The sequence below is a fragment of the Notolabrus celidotus genome, chromosome 20 (genome assembly GCF_009762535.1).
Source record: "Notolabrus celidotus isolate fNotCel1 chromosome 20, fNotCel1.pri, whole genome shotgun sequence".
NCBI classification, from domain to species: domain Eukaryota; kingdom Metazoa; phylum Chordata; class Actinopteri; order Labriformes; family Labridae; genus Notolabrus; species Notolabrus celidotus.
Window position 1 is genome coordinate 8025224 of NC_048291.1, and position 19688 is coordinate 8044911.

General features: G+C 40.1%; 1 protein-coding gene across 1 annotated transcript; it reads left to right on the forward strand.

The window, feature by feature from the left end:
• Nucleotides 1-1055: 1055 nt before the first annotated feature.
• Nucleotides 1056-19599, forward strand: LOC117832712 (myosin-1B-like). The gene is made up of 39 exons (XM_034711953.1): nucleotides 1056-1259; nucleotides 1636-1779; nucleotides 3797-3953; nucleotides 5948-5975; nucleotides 6096-6204; nucleotides 6322-6414; nucleotides 6503-6566; nucleotides 6649-6747; nucleotides 6836-6939; nucleotides 7015-7153; nucleotides 7401-7519; nucleotides 7730-7879; nucleotides 7970-8140; nucleotides 8250-8556; nucleotides 8699-8793; nucleotides 9133-9220; nucleotides 10404-10521; nucleotides 10625-10748; nucleotides 10831-10967; nucleotides 11290-11545; nucleotides 11656-11898; nucleotides 11982-12158; nucleotides 12395-12540; nucleotides 13302-13392; nucleotides 13492-13881; nucleotides 13966-14092; nucleotides 14285-14403; nucleotides 14508-14704; nucleotides 14881-15064; nucleotides 15312-15477; nucleotides 15552-15676; nucleotides 15739-16047; nucleotides 16226-16429; nucleotides 17178-17303; nucleotides 17422-17592; nucleotides 17845-17949; nucleotides 18154-18249; nucleotides 18337-18468; nucleotides 18573-19599. Exons 1-39 carry the CDS (start codon nucleotides 1056-1058, stop codon nucleotides 18591-18593), a joined length of 5835 nt encoding a protein of 1944 aa, XP_034567844.1. The 3' UTR covers nucleotides 18594-19599.
• Nucleotides 19600-19688: the final 89 nt, after the last annotated feature.

A 19688-nucleotide genomic window follows, 5' to 3' on the forward strand; every position in this document is an offset into this window, starting at 1 on the left:
ATTGGTGAAGAAATTTTTTGGCCAGGAATTTATTCCCAGATTTTCACAATTTTTCCTAACTAATGACAGAAACTACATATTAAATAAGGACTTAACATCTTCTGCGTCGGATTCTGCGTTACACGTTGCCCCAAGCACCTTAATGAAATCTGTACTTTAGTAAAAAGCCACACACTTTTTGAAGGCTAGATAGCTAGCTGTTTTTTCTTCTTCTCTTCTTTTCAGACATAAACACCCTGATTTGAATATTAAAAAGTACATACTTTTAAATGCCTTGTAGAGATGAAGAAAGGTAAAACTTGTTTTCTTATGCTGAATCATGTGGGTTCAAAACGTCTAATCATGGGGCGCTGGTGGCCTAGCGGTCGACTTACTGCATGTATTTCCCCGCTCTCTACTCCCCACATTTCCTGTCTCTCTTCAGCTGTCCTATTAAATAAAGGCAAAAGGGCCAAAATTATAACTTAAAAAAACCCCTAAAAGTCTAATCATAAATCCTCCATGACGTTAGTGTGTTTTTCAGCTGTACATATAACTGTTGACTCTTGACATACTAACTCAACCTAATTCCTGTTCTGTTCTCTCATTTGTTTCAAACTACACTGTTCTTCTGTACAAAGTGATGCCTCTCTTTTTAATTTCCATAACAGTTCTAGGCGAGGATAAATGTATTCAATTATTGCTACAAAAGCTGTAGTTTTTTGGAGCACTGATAGGACAGTTGAAGAGAGACAGGAAATACTGGGAGCAGAGAGTGGGGGATGACATGAGGCAACGGTAGCCCAAATGGTACCACTTTGAATCTCAGAAGAACTGCCAAAATCTAACAATATTTTTTTTTAGTTGTCAACTGAGTTAATCCCCTTATACTTTAAAACTTTTTCTGACTTTCTTTTTCGGACAAAATGATTACCAGGTTACACCAAGAGTTTAACTTAGTATAGAGAGGAATAGACTTGTAGTTGGGATATTTGTCAGTCAAAGTGTATTTCATAAAATGTATAATAATAATAATGATTGAAAGTTTGTATATTTTCTGTCACTCAGGTGATAAGATGAGCAGTGATGGTGAGATGGCAATCTTTGGACCGGCGGCTCCGTTCCTCCGGAAGTCTGAGCAAGAGCGGACGGAGGCTCAGAGTCGTCCGTTTGACGGCAAGATAGCCTGTTTCGTCAGCGATGACAAAGAGCTTTATGTGAAGGCGGAGATCACAGAGAGGGAGGGAGCGACTGTAACAGCGAAGACACATGACGACAGGGTGAGTGAAGGGTTAAACCGATCAATATCTGACCAATAACTTTTTAATCAACAAACCACTTTTTAAAAGTCTGAATGTCTGATGTGGATTTTATTTCACCTTGGTATTTTCAATTTAACCTGAAGTAAAAATCAGGTCTAATTAGACTGAATCCTTCTCTTAAAACTATTTTAGTTTGTTCTTGAGTAAATTTTGTCAGTGCTGTGTTTTTGAATGTTCGGACCTTTAACTTGAAGCATCATATTGATTATGTGTTCAATGACAGATTTTAAGTGGCTGTGTGTTCTAGACAGTGGAACTCCAGTTTATTCAGTCTTTTTAAAAATTTTCAAACCTTTAGTATTTAACTTTGTTCTTACCTGATTTTATATATCAGACGGTGACGGTCAAAGAAGATCAGGTGTTTCCCATGAATCCTCCGAAGTTCGATAAGATCGAGGACATGGTGATGATGACTCACCTTCATGAACCTGCTGTCCTGTTTAACCTGAAGGAGAGATACGCTGCTTGGATGATCTACGTATGTATTTTAAAATGAAATGTCAGTTACCAATCAATCAATCTTTATTTGTGTCACGCCAAATCACGACAAACGTTATCTCATAACGCTTTTTACAAACAGAGCAGGTCTAGACCGTACTCTATGTTATATTATTAACAAAGACCCAACACCAAGGGCCCGATCTACTAAATGTTTGCGTGTATAAAAACACGTGCAAACTTGATAGCGCGCGCAAAGCTGACGTACTAACAGGGAGCACCGAGGATTGCGTCTTTCAAATGAGCAAAATAGCACTCACAAATCATTTAGCATGTTTGCCTTCGTGAATATGCAGAATACATGTAGATCATCAGGACATGCAAAATACTGGGATGAGGAGATGCAAATGTAATCATTTAGCACACGCAATGTGATCTATCAAATTGAAGCAGATAGCGCGCGCTGTATTTGCGTCTATATTTAGCACGTTTGAAAGGCAGGTGCAAACTGGCACAGCGTTACGCACACATGGCTGCGGTCACTGTAACGCTCATCATAACATCGCTTTACAACATGCCCGCAACAGCGGGGCTTACAAGCATTACTAAATGTTTTAGTCAATCAAACCAAGATAACAAAATAATAATAATAACAAAACAACACAAATTCAAAGCAGTTCAGCACCACGGATAGCAACCACATCATTCTGACACCCACTTTAACTTTTTCATGTAATGAGAGCACACTAGGTCACTGTATCAACAGCTATACAGTTTAGTAAAATTGGCACAGCGGCCCACATCTTCACATACACACAAAAAAACAACATGAAGTACTCGGCCTACTCACCACTGTTTGGATGAGCCTTAAGCTCCGCGGACTTGTCCACGATGCACTGTATGTCCATTTTCTTTGATCTGTCATTCTAAATAGATAACATGACATGTCCACTCAGTCTATTCTGTCCCATCGTGCTCATCAAGGGGTTTTTAGTTAGTTTTATCTTGGAGAATGAGCGCTCACTGAGCTGCGCAAGGCAGCTCTGCGTAACTCCTCATCTCGTGCTTGCAGCAGTGTGTTGGGGTGAATTGACTCAAACATGTTCCCAGTTCCATTTAAGCTGGTGAACCTTTGGGACAGTTGCTGGATGATGATATCAGGCATTAAAAACGTTCACCCGATAGTTGCTCCCTGGGACAGTGAGGCGACGGTCTTCATCCAAGTGACGCCTAACTTTTCTAGGCGTCACTCCCAAATCGCGTTTCTAACGCTGAGATGTCTCTGCTGGAGTTCACCGATGTGTTTATTTCCCTCCTCCACTAAAACCTCCAACTCTATGTCTTCAAACTTCATTTATCGCTTAAGGTTCTCTCAAACTCTACATGGTGACAGCTGATAGCACACGCAAAATGCTCGTAAAATAGGGCGGTCCGCACCACTTTTACACTCGTTATCATTTGCGCACGCAGTCTTAGTAGATCACCCGCAACACGCCCAGAAATAGCACATGCAAAATTATTCTTTGCACACGCAAATTAGCGCTTGTTATTTGGGATCTTAGTAGATCAGTCCCCAAAACGGGATAAGATCCAGTCCCCTCTTACTGACAGAACTTACCTCATCTAAATCCACCATTAGCATTACACCTCGCAATATTTAGCAAGTTACAGTGGTGAGGAAAACTTTCTTTAACAGGCAGAAACCTCGAGCAGAACCATATTCACCTGCCTCGACCGAGTTACCAGAGTTTAGATAAAATCAGGGAGAAAATGAAAAGTAAAAATACGTATTTTAAGTTATTTGATGTGCCATTCTTTGTATAAATTATTGATGATCAGGGTTGGACAGATATATATTTTTTATTTTTATTTTTATTGTTTAATTTAGATATATTTGTATCATGTAATAGCTCATTAGAAGCCAGGATAACATTTTAATTATAATAAACTTATAATTAACTGAGCATTTATAAGTCAACTACTGGGATTTTTTTCTCATCAAATCAACATTGCTGTTAAATAGCTAGCATAGCATCCGGTGTTTTTCGTGATTTCAGACTTACTCCGGGCTCTTCTGTGTGACGGTGAATCCCTACAAATGGCTGCCGGTCTACAACCCCGAGGTGGTTCGAGCCTACAGAGGGAAGAAGAGGATGGAGGTCCCTCCTCACATTTTTGCTCTGTCTGATAACGCCTACCAGTTCATGCTAACCGGTAGGCTAATTTCATGCTAACTGTAATAACTTTATGCCAACAAACTTTGAAGAAGTACCTCATGCCAACCTGAACATTCAGTTTACTCACAGAAATGCTACACTAAAGTCAACAGGTACATAATTATGTTAATGATAACATTAAAGCTAGGGTTGTTAGTCACGGAAAACTAGCATGAATTTGAATGTAGCATTTCCTCAGGACTTCGTCTAACACCTCCCCACTCCCCTCGGAGCTTCTCCAAAACGACACCCCTGCTCACATGCATGAGCGCCGCTGATTCGCGACCATATGATCGTGACTGATTCAAAACCGGTCCTCAGCACATCGTTTGTGTTTTGCACTACGTCAACTCATGTCTCACTCAGCGGTAAGAAAACACCAAAACATTAACATTAGTGATGTGCGGATCGATACTGAAATATCGATACTTCCGATACCAGATCTTTATGCTTTAAAATCGATTCTCAAATCAAAATATCGATACTTTTTAAACTTCAGTAATTTCAGGCAATGTTTATCATTAACAGGAACACAGTGGAAAGTAACTAAACCATTGAGATCTTCTCTAAATGATACGCAGTTGGTGGGAACTACTAGTTCTAGTTCTTAATAATTAAACAATAGTTTATTTTAATGGTTTTATTGTTTTACTTATTTCCTTTTTTTTTTGTTTAAAACACAATTTTCACCTACTTTGTATGATTCTGTCCTTGTTGTATTAGCTCGGCTATATTGTAAATGAGGCCGCTACCTCGATATATACAAAAGAGTTTAAAATAAATGAATGAATAAATAACTCAGAAATACACTACTTTTAGATTTACCAGACACATTAGGTGTATTTGCACAAAGTATCAGTATCGTATCGGTATCGCCGATACCAGCCTGAATTTTTACTCAGTATCGTATAGGAAAGGAAATCGGTGGTATTGAACATCACTAATTATCATAATGAAAATTAAAAACACAAACAAACATGAAATATACGTGCAGGAGGCGGGCAGAGCGGCAGGAGAGGATTTGATAGGTTTCATAATTTGGCTCCTGGTGGCAAGGATTGGTTGGTGTTGTCCCAGGTTCACTCTGGCTGTAGATAGAGGCTTTTTTCATTCTTTTTTAACAACACATTATGTATTGATTGCCATTGAGACATAAAGATTATTTTAAACAGTATAGTTGTAACATGGAACTATATATTAGTATGTTAAACCTGCTCCATGATAAATAGTCTTACACCCACTAGATGGAGCTGTTGTTCCAAAGTATAGCTCAGACAGTGTAAGGTTTCCCATTTTCCAGAATTCTTCCGTTCACAAAACGCAGCACGATGCTAACAGTCTGTATAAGTTTCTGCCGATCATGGAGAAAGAATGTAACAACAAGAAGCTGTTGCGTGGTTCCTTCCTTTTATATAAGTTACCACAAGTATAACAAAACGTGTATCTAAATCTGACTACCAACCCCAGCTTTAAGTGAATATAGGTAGTTAGCTCCGGAGTCAATGCTAAGTCATGAGTCTAGCTTCACACTGTCTTCTTTTTTTCATTTATTTTATTTAACCTTTATTTAACCAGGTGTGTTAATTGAGAACCAATTCTCATTTGCAATAACGACCTGGGCGAGAAGGCAACATAGGTGGCATGACAATAAATAAAAGACAAAACAAAAAACAGAGATTACATACAGAGAGACCTAGAGACAGAACAATACAATACAAAAATATGACAGCAGTGAACAACTTAAAAGCAATTTAAAAGCAAGTGCAGTGATATTGAGTTATGGGGTGTATTAGGTTTTTGAAAGTGGCAAGTGGAATGAGAGAGGTCAGCTTTAGGGATTGTTGCAGGTGATTCCAGTCATTTGCAGCGGAAAACTGGAAGGAGGTGAGACCAAAGGAGGTCCAGGCTTCGGATGGGATTAGCTTGATAAGGCTACTTGAGCGCAGGCTACGGTTTGTGCTGTGAAGTTTGAAGTTTTTTTTACGTCCGCAGATCGAGAAAACCAGTCAATTCTCATCACGTAAGTTCCCTTTTTTAATCGTGAGCTATTAATTAAGTATCATTTTAGATACATTAATAAATATTTGATATTTGTAAACAGATATAAAGTTTAAATGTTCATGAATGTTGTGTATTTTAGTGGAGAATCAGGTGCAGGAAAGACTGTCAACACGAAACGTGTCATTCAGTATTTTGCGACAATCGCAGTTTCTCCAGACAAGAAGAAAGAGGCGAACGGTAAAATGAAGGTGAGCTGACTTTGACGAGCTTAAGATTCTGTATTTATTTAATAAATATTATTTTGAGAGTAATGCATTTTATCAGGCTGTGCTTAGTTGTGGTTTACATGTCTTCTGTTGGTTTAGGGGACTCTGGAGGATCAAATCATCCAGGCGAACCCTCTGCTGGAGGCTTTCGGGAATGCAAAGACGATGAGGAACGATAACTCGTCACGTTTTGTAAGATAGATTATTTATTTTGCTTTAACATGACTATATTTACAGTAACAAGTATAGTAACTAAGATAATTATACATTTTTTAAACAGGGAAAATTTATTCGAATCCACTTTGGTGCAACTGGTAAACTGGCCTCTGCAGACATAGAAACGTGTGAGTGTAAACACATGTTGTAAGGAATATAATCAGAGTTATATTATGTCTGTGAACGTGACAATATCTTTCTCTGTTTTAGATCTGCTGGAGAAGTCGAGGGTGACATTCCAGCTGTCAGCAGAGAGGAGTTATCACATTTTTTATCAGCTCACCTGCAACAAAAAGCCAGAACTGATTGGTAATACAACCCACTGATTCATTTCATCATCATAATTGTTGTTTTTGAATTTATAAACAGATGTCAGAGCTTTATTTTCTCCTTCCAGATCTTCTTCTGATCACCACAAACCCATATGACTTTGCCTTCGTCAGCCAAGGAGAAATCAGCGTGAAGAGCATCGACGATGCTGAGGAGCTGATGGCCACCGACGTGAGTTAAACATTATAATATACTGTTTTTGTTGTTCCTCATTTATTCACATCTGATGTTGTTATCTTATAACAGGAGGCTTTTGATATCCTGGGTTTCACCAATGAAGAGAAACTCTCCATCTACAAGCTGACAGGAGCAGTGATGCATTATGGGAACATGAAGTTTAAGCAGAAACAGCGAGAGGAACAGGCGGAGCCGGATGGCACAGAGGGTGAGACTATCATCATATAGAAATTATAAAAGGAAACAGAAACAAAAAATGTTATAATATCAAATTTGACTAGTTATTGAATACAAAGAAAACAGGTAAAAACCTCAGAGCAGCGTCTATTTTTCGTTACACAAACTGGGTGTCGTCATTCATCCATCACTCAGCTGTGATTCTTCCTCCAGAGAGAAGATATATTTTCTCTGATTTCTGCTTCATTTGAACATCTATCTTTAATTCTGTTTGTCAGTGGCTGATAAAGCTGCGTACTTGATGGGTCTGAACTCTGCTGATCTGCTGAAATCTCTGTGTTACCCCCGAGTCAAAGTTGGGAATGAGTATGTGACCAAATCACAGAACGTGCAGCAGGTCAGACTGTTTATGATGTCTCATGGTTTTATGTTTATCATACACATTAATCCACTGCAGAGGAATAAGAGGAGCAGATGTCTGTTAGTGACTTTTGATAAATAGAAATTTAATACAATAATGTTTGCTGTTGGTATATCCCAAAATAAGGAGAGCAAATCAGTATTTTTTTCTCTCTCTTTCTGTACAACAATAAAAAATCCTCTGCAGGTTTATAACGCCATCGGTGCTCTGGCTAAATCCGTCTATGAGAAGATGTTCCTGTGGATGGTTGTTCGTATAAACCAGCAGCTCGATACCAAACAGTCACGACAACATTTCATCGGTGTCCTCGACATCGCAGGGTTTGAAATCTTTGACGTAGGTGTTCAGAGCCTTTTGACAATGTTTCATCCAGAGGTTTTATGAGTTACTGTATATATTTCATTATATTTATAATTTGTCTTTTAGTATAACAGCATGGAGCAGCTCTGCATCAACTTTACAAATGAGAAACTGCAACAGTTTTTCAACCACCACATGTTCGTGCTGGAACAAGAGGAGTACAAGAAAGAGGGAATCGACTGGGAGTTCATTGACTTCGGGATGGACTTAGCAGCCTGCATCGAGCTCATTGAGAAGGTGAGGTTATTTGAACATCAATTTGTAGTCAGGATACTGAATATTTCCTATATTTTAGGGTATTAAGAGTTCATAATGACTTCTTTAATAAACTGTTGTTTAATTGTAGCCGATGGGGATCTTCTCCATCCTTGAAGAGGAGTGTATGTTCCCAAAGTCTTCAGACACGTCCTTTAAGAACAAACTGTACGATCAACACATGGGGAAAAACAACTGCTTCCTGAAGCCAAAGGTCGTCAAAGGGAAACCTGAAGCTCACTTCACTCTGATGCATTACGCAGGGACAGTGGACTACAACATCAGCGGCTGGCTGGAGAAGAACAAAGATCCTCTCAATGACACAGTGATCCAGCTGTACCAGAAATCCTCCGTCAAAATACTGGCCATGCTGTACGCCAGCTTCTCCGGCCCAGAGGGTACACTCAGATTTTAACACTGAGGTTTACTAAATGTTTAACATAAACTCTGGTTTTACATTATTTATACATTATTATAATGTATAAAGAACAAAGTGAAAGTAATCAGTATCCAAACAGTCACAGTGATGTGTTTTTGTAGCCGAAGCAGCAGCAGCAGCAGCAGCAGGAGGTGGAGCCAAAAAAGCCGCCAAGAAGAAAGGAGCGTCTTTCCAAACTGTATCAGCGCTTTTCAGGGTATGATGCTAACTGACGTTGAACTTTTTTGGTAAAGTATAAAAAATTACATTCAACATGAATGTCTGTACAAAACATCAGCGATACAACAGATCTCTGTTTTATTTCCCTTCCACTTAAATACTTTTGATATCTTTCAGTTTACAGATCTGTTGGGCTGATGAGTTTGACAGAAACTTAACTTTTAAAATTCATGACATGGTTTAAAGCTAAAATGTACACTAATCTCATAACTGTAATTCAAATCTAAACATTTCTGAAGGCAGAACTCATAAAAATTCAAATGAATGTTTTCTGAATGGAAACAAAAACTTAAACTTGTCTCTAATTATCTTTCAGGAGAATCTGGGGAAGCTCATGACAAACCTGAGAACGACTCATCCTCACTTTGTGCGCTGTTTGATCCCCAATGAGACCAAAACTCCAGGTGATTTTTATACACCTCTTATGATTGTACTGCTAAATAACGAAAATGTTGATCACAGTGGAATTTGATGATTTGCAAATCATATAAACCCTATATTAGATTGAAAATAGTGCAAAGACAACTTAGTAAATGTTGAAACTGAAACTTTGATTCATGAAAAAAGCTCGTTTTAAATTTGATGCCAGCAACATGTTTCAAACCTGTCGAGGCAGGATCATGTTTTTGTTGCACCACCTCCTTTTTTAACAACAATATACAACATATTATTATATTATGATATATTATATCATATTATTATTGCCTACAGCTCAACTGATTATGTCACTGTCTTTATAATATTTTTTTTTACTATTCTCTATCTCTGTATCCAGACATATCTATGTATTTATTCATATTGCATACTGCACCTGAACTGCCTCACAGTGCATTATTTATAGATTTTTTATATTACTCTGGAATGACCCTGTTACCATCTGTAATAATCACACCATGTCAACCTGTCACTTTACAACTATTTACACCATGTTTTACATTTTTATATACTTTTAAATTCTATTTTTATCTATCTATTTTTATTTTTACTTTTATTTAAATGCAGTCTCTACCTCTCTTTATTTGTGCTCTGTTATTCTTGTACTACTCTTGGTACTACTGTATCTCTGTGTTGCTGCAACAACCAAATTTCCCAACGGGGATCAATTAAGTATTATCTTATCATTTCTTATCTTATCTTATCTAAGTGTTTAGGAACAGAGGAGATTTTAGAGTTTTGAAAGTGAAATATCCCATTCTTACCTGATACAAGATTTCAGCTGCTGAACAGATCAGGGTCTCCTATGTCATACTTTTAATTTTATGATGCTCATGGGACAGGTCTGACTGCAGGCAGGTCAGTTTAGCACCTGGACTCTCCTACTACAGCACCATGCTGTTGTGATACCTGCAGAATGTGTTTTGGCATTATAATCCTGAAATATGCATAATCTTATCTGAAAAGGCATTGACTGGATGGCAGCACATGTCTCTCCAAAATCCTTATTCTACTGCATTAAGTAATAGAGCCTTCTCAGATGTGAAAGCTACCAATGCCATAGACACTTATGTATCCCCCTACCATCAGGAATGCTGGCTCTTCAAAAGTATATACAAGAAACCTTAAAATGAATGTTGCCATTTGTCGTAGGTTCCATGGACAACTTCCTGGTTATCCATCAACTGCGCTGTAACGGCGTCCTGGAGGGAATCCGTATCTGCAGGAAAGGATTTCCCAGCAGGATCCTCTATGGGGATTTCAAACAGAGGTAAATAGAGTTGAAATGTTTGACCTCTGTACAAATACAGTTTAATTTAAACATTTAATAATGTTTGGTTTGTAAAAACCCTTTTGTTTTTATCATCTGTCAGATACAGGATCTTGAATGCCAGCGCTGTCCCTGAGGGGATGTTTATGGACAACAAGAAAGCTGCGGAGAAACTCCTGGGCTCCATTGACGTTGATCACACGCAGTACAAGTTTGGACACACAAAGGTTTTATCATTTAGATTAACTGTAGAGATTTGGGTAGTGAAATGAACTGGTGTTTGCAGATTATTAATCTCTTTATCTTTAGGTGTTCTTTAAAGCTGGTCTGCTCGGCGCTCTGGAGGAGATGAGAGACGAGCGTTTGGCTCAGGTGGTGACGTCAACTCAGGCTCTGTGTCGAGCTTTCCTCGTCCGGGTCGAGTTTCAGAAGATGATGGCCAGAAAGTAAAAAAAATCAAATATTTAAGGCTTTAAATTTGAAACAAAACATGTAGAGTCAGATTTATCTGAGTGTGATTTTAGATGTATCGAAGTGGCTTACTCAGGAAGCTCATGAAACGTGAAGTTAGAGAATCTAGAGCCGTGTTAGCAGCTCTGTGAATGTGTTATAAAGCACAGCGTAATGCTAACCTGCACAATCTTTGCGAGTCAAAGTAGAATCTATTATTTTGAACTAGATGCTCATCAGAAGGACACGACAGGTGTGTTTGTGTAAAAGGTAAATTCTTTAAATCAGAGTACAGTAATCCTATCTTCACTCTGACAGGGAGGCAATCTACACCATCCAATATAACTTCCGCTCCTTCATGAACGTGAAACACTGGCCCTGGATGAAGCTGTACTTCAAGCTCAAACCTCTGCTGAAGAGCGCAGAGGCTGAGAAAGAAATGGCTCAAATGAAGGTGGATTTCTCCAAACTCAAAGAGGATCTTGGCAAATCTGATCACAGACGCAGAGAGCTGGAGGAGAAGATGGTGTCAATAGTTCAAGAGAAGAACGACCTGCTGCTGCAAGTCCAGGCTGTAAGTTTGTTGTTTACTTTTATCACCTGCTGGACTCTGTTATTATCATCAGTTTCTAGCTGTAGCAACTATAAAATCATTGTTATGATTGTTACCCGTGTCTGTGTCAGGAGGCAGACAGTCTCCAGGATGCAGAGGAGAGGTGTGAAGGTCTCATTAAGAGTAAGATCCAGCAAGAGGCCAAGCTGAAGGAGGTGATGGAGCGTCTTGAGGACGAGGAGGAGGTGAACGCCGAGCTGACCGCCAAGAAGAGGAAGCTGGAGGACGAAAGCTCGGAGCTGAAGAGAGACATCGATGACTTAGAGCTTACGCTAGCTAAAGTGGAGAAGGAGAAACACGCCGTGGAAAACAAGGTTAAAAATTAATTAGGGGCAGATAACAGTTCAATTATCGCCACGTTAAAGGAGGAATTTTCACATTAGCTCTCAACGTTCAGGTGAAGAACCTGACGGAAGAACTCATGAGTCAGGATGAAAACCTCGGAAAACTGTCGAAGGAGAAGAAAGCTCTGCAGGAGGCTCATCAGCAGACATTGGACGACCTTCAGGCTGAGGAGGACAAACTGAACGCTGTGAGCAAAGCCAAGACCAAACTGGAGCAGCAGGTGGACCAGGTGAGACCACTGTACTACAGGTTAGACTACAGATTAGACGGGTACAAGTATCGAGTTGATAGATTATTACTGTGTTTGACATGTTGATGATATATTTAGGATGTTGATGCTAAAGATAACTAAAAACTTAACTAAAAATTATTTATTTTTTTAAACGCATTCATACATTATATTTGAATTAAATTCATATTTCATGTCATCGATGTGTAGATAACTTTATTCACTTTGCGTTGAAGCTGGAAGCGTCTCTGGAACAAGAGAAGAAGATCCGGATGGATCTGGAGCGAGCAAAGAGGAAGCTGGAGGGAGATCTGAAACTGTCTCAGGAGTCCATCATGGATCTGGAGAATGAGAAGCAGCAGCTTGATGAGAAGATGAAGAAGTGAGTTTTTCACAACAAATCTGATTCTTGTTACAGATGAGTTTCAGAGCAGGCTGTCTGCTTTCCACTCTGACTCGAACATTCATACCATAGTTTTTTAAAAGCTAAAGGTGGAAGAGGAGGCTAATAGAAACATAAACCAGAGAACCAACAGGGCTAGAGAGGGCTGACGGAGTTAAAAACAGAGAACAGCTAGTGACAGAGGCCGATAGAAACAGAGAGCAGTAATTCTCTTTGACTTCCTGTTGTAGTCGTGCCCTCTTTCACTACTTCCTGTTGGAGTTTAGAATTTCTGCCTGGATAAACATTAAAATCAAATAATTTCTTTAAGACAAACATTGAAAACCGAACAGTTTAAAATCCGCTGGTTAAATCTGAGGAGAGTTTAGCAGATGAATGGATGTTTCTGTCATGAGGTGGAGGGGACCAAACTTGGAGCAAAAATTGGCAAGCTAATTGAATATAATTCTATCAGCTGACATGAAGTGAATGTTTTTGTACCTGCTGGCTGTAAAAAAGTAAACAGTTTGCTGACACACTCCAGAAAAGTTTGCAGCTTTAAGTTTAAGGTATCTTGCCTGTCTTGTAAGTAATTCTAATAAAGGAGAAACAGACGTGTCATCATTTTTCTGGACTAAAAATGAGCATTGATCCATCAGAGCAGAATCACTCTGCTGGCTGATAAAAGTGATAAACTGTTAGGTTTGATTGAAAAGGAAGTTTGATTTAGGTTTGAATAAAATGGAAGTTTTATTTTTCAGGAAAGACTTTGAGTGGTCCCAGCTGCAGTCCAAGCTAGAAGACGAACAAGCTCTGGGTGTTCAGCTTCAGAAGAAAATCAAAGAGCTGCAGGTGAAGATTCAGACTCTGGTTTCCTTTCATGTTTTTTAATAAAAGATGAATTACTTCAGTTCTTTTATTTTTTTCTCTGGTCTTCATCTTTGTCCTCAGGCTCGTATCGAGGAGCTGGAGGAGGAAATCGAGGCTGAGCGTTCTGCTCGAGCTAAGGTGGAGAAGCAGAGGTGTGACCTCTCCAGAGAACTGGAGGAGGTGAGCGAACGGCTGGAGGAGGCAGGAGGAGCGACCACCGCTCAGGTGGAGATGAACAAAAAACGGGAGGCGGAGTTTCAGAAACTCCGCAGAGATCTGGAGGAGAGTTCGCTCCAACACGAGGCCACGACGGCTGCCCTGAGGAAGAAGCACGCCGATAGCACAGCCGAGCTGGGAGAACAGCTGGATAACATCCAGAGAGTCCGACAGAAGCTGGAGAAAGAGAAGAGCGAGCTGAAGATGGAGATGGATGACTTAGTCTCCAACATGGAGAGCACGGCCAAGGCAAAGGTTAGCCTTTAAATCTCGCACACTGTTTATTCTCAAGTCCATTTAAAGATGTAAATATCACATCCTCTCCTTTTTTTAATGAAGATTAATTTAGAGAAAATGTGCCGCTCACTGGAGGACCAGCTGAACGAGGTGAAAACCAAAGAGGAAGAGCACGTGAGGCTCATCAACGACCTGTCCAGTCAGAAAGCTCGACTTCAGACAGAAAACGGTGAGAAATATGTCATCAGATCTGAAAAAACAAAAAAATCATGCAGCTTTTTATTATTCTGCATTTTAAGAACAAAGTAAAAATCCTTATCCTGATCATGTTGGTTAATTATTGAGCTGATAGAATATACAATCCTCCTCCTCCTCCTCTTTGTCTTTACTTATTTCTGATCTTTTTACATTTCACATCCAGCTGAAATGTCTCGTCAGCTTGAGGAAAAAGAATCTCTGATGTCACAGTTAAGTCGAGGAAAGCAGGCGTTTGTTCAACAAATCGAAGAGCTGAAGAGACTCCATGAGGAGGAGGTGAAGGTGAGCCGATCAGAAAGACGTAAAGTTCAGAGATAATAAGGGACCTCAGCTGTAAAGAAACATGAGAACTACAAAGTGAAAAAATATTTGTCCTTTCTCTTCAGGCTAAGAGTGCTCTAGCTCACGCTCTGCAATCCTCTCGCCATGACTGTGAGCTGCTTAGAGAGCAGTATGAGGAAGAGCAGGAGGCCAAAGCTGAGCTTCATCGCTGCCTCTCCAAGGCCAACAGTGATGTGTCTCAGTGGAGGACCAAATATGAGACGGACGCCATCCAACGCACCGAGGAGCTCGAGGAGGCAAAGTGAGAAAAGGCCTTCTTATGGCTGAAATAAGATGTTCATGTGAAACATTTAACAAAGTCAAATGTTGATACATCGTACAGGGCATTTATACAATACAATAAACAGGATGTAATCTGGTTTTATCTCATAAAAGTAAACAGGATATAATCTTGTCTCTTGATGTCTCCCTCTGCAGGAAGAAGCTGGCGTTGCGCCTGCAGGAAGCAGAGGAGGCAGTGGAGGCAGCGAACTCCAAGTGTTCGTCTCTGGAGAAGACCAAGCAGCGTCTGCAGGGGGAGGTGGATGATCTGATGATGGACGTGGAGAGATCAAACGCTGCTGCTGCAGTTCTCGACAAGAAACAGAGAAACTTTGACAAGGTTTCAATTTCACAATATTATAGTTTAATTCTCCACCAAAGTCCTGCTGATAGTTTATGTCCTTAGAGTTTATGTTGGCTAGTCTGCTAAAGGTTTGTGACTCTCATGATCCCATGTTGTTCAGATTTCCCTCTTACAGGAGCATTAACAGGACTGGCCAGGTACAAAGGCTGCAGAAGAAACATGGAGACAATGACTCAGATTTCCTGTATTGTGTTTGAAATATTGAGCAAAGAATTTCTTTCAGGTTCTGTCAGAGTGGAAGCAGAAGTACGAGGAGGGTCAGGCGGAGCTGGAGTCGTCTGGAAAAGAGGCTCGAGAATTGGGAACGGAGAATTTTAAGTTGAAGAACACCCTGGAAGAATGTCTGGAACATCTGGAGACGCTCAAACGGGAAAATAAAAACCTGCAGCGTACGTCTTTATCTTGTTGAGCACACTGGGTTTTTAGAAGCAGATAAATAAAACATCTCATCCTTTGCTTTCAGAGGAAATCATGGATCTGACTGAGCAGCTGGGAGAAACTGGAAAAACCATCCACGAGCTGGAGAAATCGAAGAAACAGGCTGAGCAGGAGAAACTTGAGGCTCAGACATCTCTGGAGGAGGCTGAGGTAAGAAACAAAACCTTTTGCATTTCAATATTTTTAGAGACTAATTGATCGTCTATTCTCAGGCCTCTCTAGAGCACGGAGAGTCCAAGATCCTGCGAGTCCAGCTGGAGCTGAACCAGGTGAAATCTGAGGTCGACAAAAAGCTTTCAGAGAAAGATGAAGAGATGGAGCAGCTGAAGAGGAACAGTCAGAGAATCACCGACACCTTGCAGAGTGCGCTGGACTCCGAGGTCCGCAGCAGGAATGACGCTCTGAGAATCAAGAAGAAGATGGAGGGAGACCTGAACGAGATGGAGATCCAGCTGAGCCATGCCAACAGACAGGCGGCCGAGTCCCAGAAACAGCTGAGGAACATCCATGGACAGCTCAAGGTGAAACACATTAAAATACATATATATATATACAACCTGTAGTGAATGCTCAGGTTGAGATACAGAGCTGTTTGTAGAAGTATAAAATAGATATCCAGGGCGTGGCAAGGAGGAACACTGACAGAAGGATTTTTCTCTGTAAACAAAGGAGTATGAAGTGTTGTCTCTATCAAAACAGGACCTGCAGATTCAGCTGGATGACGCCCTGAGGAGCAGCGAGGACATGAAGGAGCAGGTGGCGCTGTCAGACAGGAGGAGTAACCTCATGCAGGCGGAGATAGAGGAGGTCCGAGGCGCTCTGGAGCAAACTGAGAGGAGCCGTAAGCTAGCAGAGCAGGAGCTACTGGATGCTTGCGAGAGACTGCAGCTGCTGCACACACAGGTAAGAAACACACCTGTACTCATCAGTCAGATTATAGATATAAGATTAATGTATGATTTTATTTTTTTTTAAGTTGTGTTTTGGGGCTTTTACATATTTATTTAGAGAGGAGAGGACAGTGGGTAGATCAGGAAACTGGGAGAAGGAGCGGGGAAATGATGTGTGGGAAAGGAGCCGCAGGCTGGAATCAAACCTGGGCCACCTGCTATAGGGGTGCGCAATTTAACCATTAGGCTAAATCTGTGCCCACATATGAATATTTGTAACTATCAATTTTCCACTCTATGAGGATTGACTCACTTTTGGGGGCAGCCTCTAGTGGACACCCGATGAACTGCAGTTTTTGGGACTTAATTCTCAAATGTTGCTGCATGTCAGAATGACAACCAGTATTAATCAAAATAATGTGTCTTCCACTTTAAAAAAAAGAAAAAAACAACTAAAACCTGTTCCTTTATTTTTTATATACTATTTAATCACGTTAAAAATGCACATCATCTGGGGCGCTGGTGGCCTAGCGGTCTAAGCACCCCACATAAAGAGGCCACAGTCCTCATAGCAGGGGTCACCGGTTCAATTCCTGGCCGGTCGGCCATTTCCTGCATGTCTTCCCCTGCTCTCTACTCCCTACATTTCCTGTCTCTCTTCAGCTGTCCTATCTAATAAAGGTGAAAAAAAAAAAAACACATCATTTTTATGTTTCTCTATATTTTTACATGTAATCCCGTTATTTCATGATGTGTAACAGAACAGTAGTTTGCTGAACAGCCGCAAGAAGCTGGAGGCTGACCTGTCCAACGTTCAGGCTGAGATGGAGGACAGTGTTCAGACAGCGAGGAACGCAGAGGAAAAAGCAAAGAAAGCTGTGACTGACGTAAGAAAGAATCAAAGACACTTGTAGTAATATATTTACTATAATTATTTATAGATCATATAATTCTAGTACATATCCTCATCTGCTCAATCATTAGTTATTGTGTGTCTTTTTCTAGGCGGCCATGATGGCTGAGGAGTTGAAGAAAGAGCAGGACACCTGTGCTCACCTGGAGAGGATGAAGAAGAACTTGGAGGTGACCGTGAAGGACCTGCAGCACCGGCTCGATGAGGCTGAAAACCTCGCCATGAAGGGCGGGAAGAAGCAGATGCAGAAACTGGAGACACGGGTACGAATCCTTGATCTTATTTCTCTTTTTTGTACCCTCTGTGGACAAAGTGGAATGTCTTATTTCCTTGTTGATATTGTCTCTGTAATTAATATATCTTGTCTGACACCTACCCCATTGCAGTGGTTACAAGCATTTAAAATTATGACTATATAGAAACACGCTTAATGTCTTGTTTGCAGGGGTCATAATGAAGCATCTTTTTTTATTTCCTGTCATTTCTTTTCTCCTTGAAACCTAACCCGTGTGCAGGTTCGTGAGCTGGAGACTGAGCTGGAGACTGAGCAGAGACACGGATCAGACTCTGTGAAAGGAGTTCGTAAGCTTGAGCGCAGGGTTAAAGAGCTCACCTATCAGGTAAACTGTCAGCACACCTGGTTTAACGCTCAGTCGGTGCTTAGAAAGAATTCAGGTCATTTAACAAAATAAAAGCACAAGAACTCACTGAGTAAACATGATGAAATGTCAGCCTGCTCATGTTTAACTTCTATACCTGACCTCATGTGTTGAAATGATTTCTCTCAGAGTCATGTGAGATCATTATTTGATTTTCTGTTGCAGTCTGATGAAGATAAGAAGAACATGATGAGGCTGCAGGAGCTTGTGGACAAACTGCAGCTGAAGGTCAAAGTGTACAAGAGACAGGCTGAAGAGGCTGTGAGTATATCATCATTATTAGTATTATGATACATTTGTATTTGTTTATTTGTTTTTAATATCGTCATTATGACTGTTACCTGGCAGGAGGAGCAGGCTAACGCTCACCTGTCAAAGCTGAGGAAGGTGCAGCACGATCTGGAGGAGGCAGAGGAGCGAGCTGATATCGCCGAGTCTCAGATCAACAAGATGAAGGTGAAGAGTCGAGACCTGAACAAGGTGAGTCACTCTATCTGTATGACACCTCAAACATTCAGTGTATGTATAGACTCATATTCATCCTTATTATTATCTATTTTCTAATGTTTTGTTCTGATTTCCAGAATAAAGACAGTGGCGAGTAGTCTCTGGTCACCGTGATGACAGTTCATTGAGCTGTGTGTCTGTGATAGTGAGCAGCATACTCTTAACATGTTTTATTTCTGTATTTAAAGCCATGTTGTGCTTTTAAGTTATTGTATTTCATGGAAGCGATACAGTTAAATCAAAGTCATTCGGATTAAACCAAGCAGTGAAAAGATTATAAATGAGTCTTATTTTAAAGTTGTCATCATTTAAGTCATCATAAAACTTTACCAAACTAAATAATTTAACAAAAAATAATCCTAAACATATAAAGGCTGAAGCCACATTGAGATTTAATCATTATATAAAACTGCAAAAGATTGGAATAAAACATTACAACACTGACTGAGCTGATTAAGCCCTGCCAACAACCTGAGGATAACTCTTCCTGTCTCTCTTTGACTTTGTTGATAAAGTTTTTCTTTTCTTGTATCTGCTAATTATCATAGAAATGCTTCAGAGCTGCTGTTTGATGAGATGTTTGACAAAAAGCTTAACTGAGCTAAGCTAGCCTTTTCTGTTATTTGTAGTGGAATGATGTGTCTAAAGCTTAGACATGCAGCTTCAATAATAGGACTAAAGCTCACTCATGTTAGGCCTGCGTTCATGTTTATTAGCTTGAATAATGAGGCTTAAGCTAACTTGTATTAGGCCTCCCTAAATCTTTGTTAAGGTGCATTTTGCCCAAGAGTTCCGGGGTCTTTTAGCCCCCAGAACTACTTTACCCTGAACTAAAAGGTTCTGTGCCCCCCAGAGTCCCGGGTAGACACAAACTCTTTCACATTAGCCAGTGTGAAAAGTCTTTGAACTTTGCAACTGTTATTTTCTCATTAAAATCCCACATAATCTCTATACAAGTGTGTAATATGTGACACTAACACAGGAGGGTGCTAAACAAGACGTTTCAAATTCTTCACATTGTGGCTTTAAATCAGAAGTGATGGTGATCGTGTTGTTGTAGTTGATGTATGTTGCCTTAATGTCAATAAAATATGAATTAAAACACTCTTTGTTGATTTTTTAACTGATCTAAAAAATGTTGCCAATCAACCTCACTATCAATTAATGCATGTTTTCATTCTGAAAGGACTCAT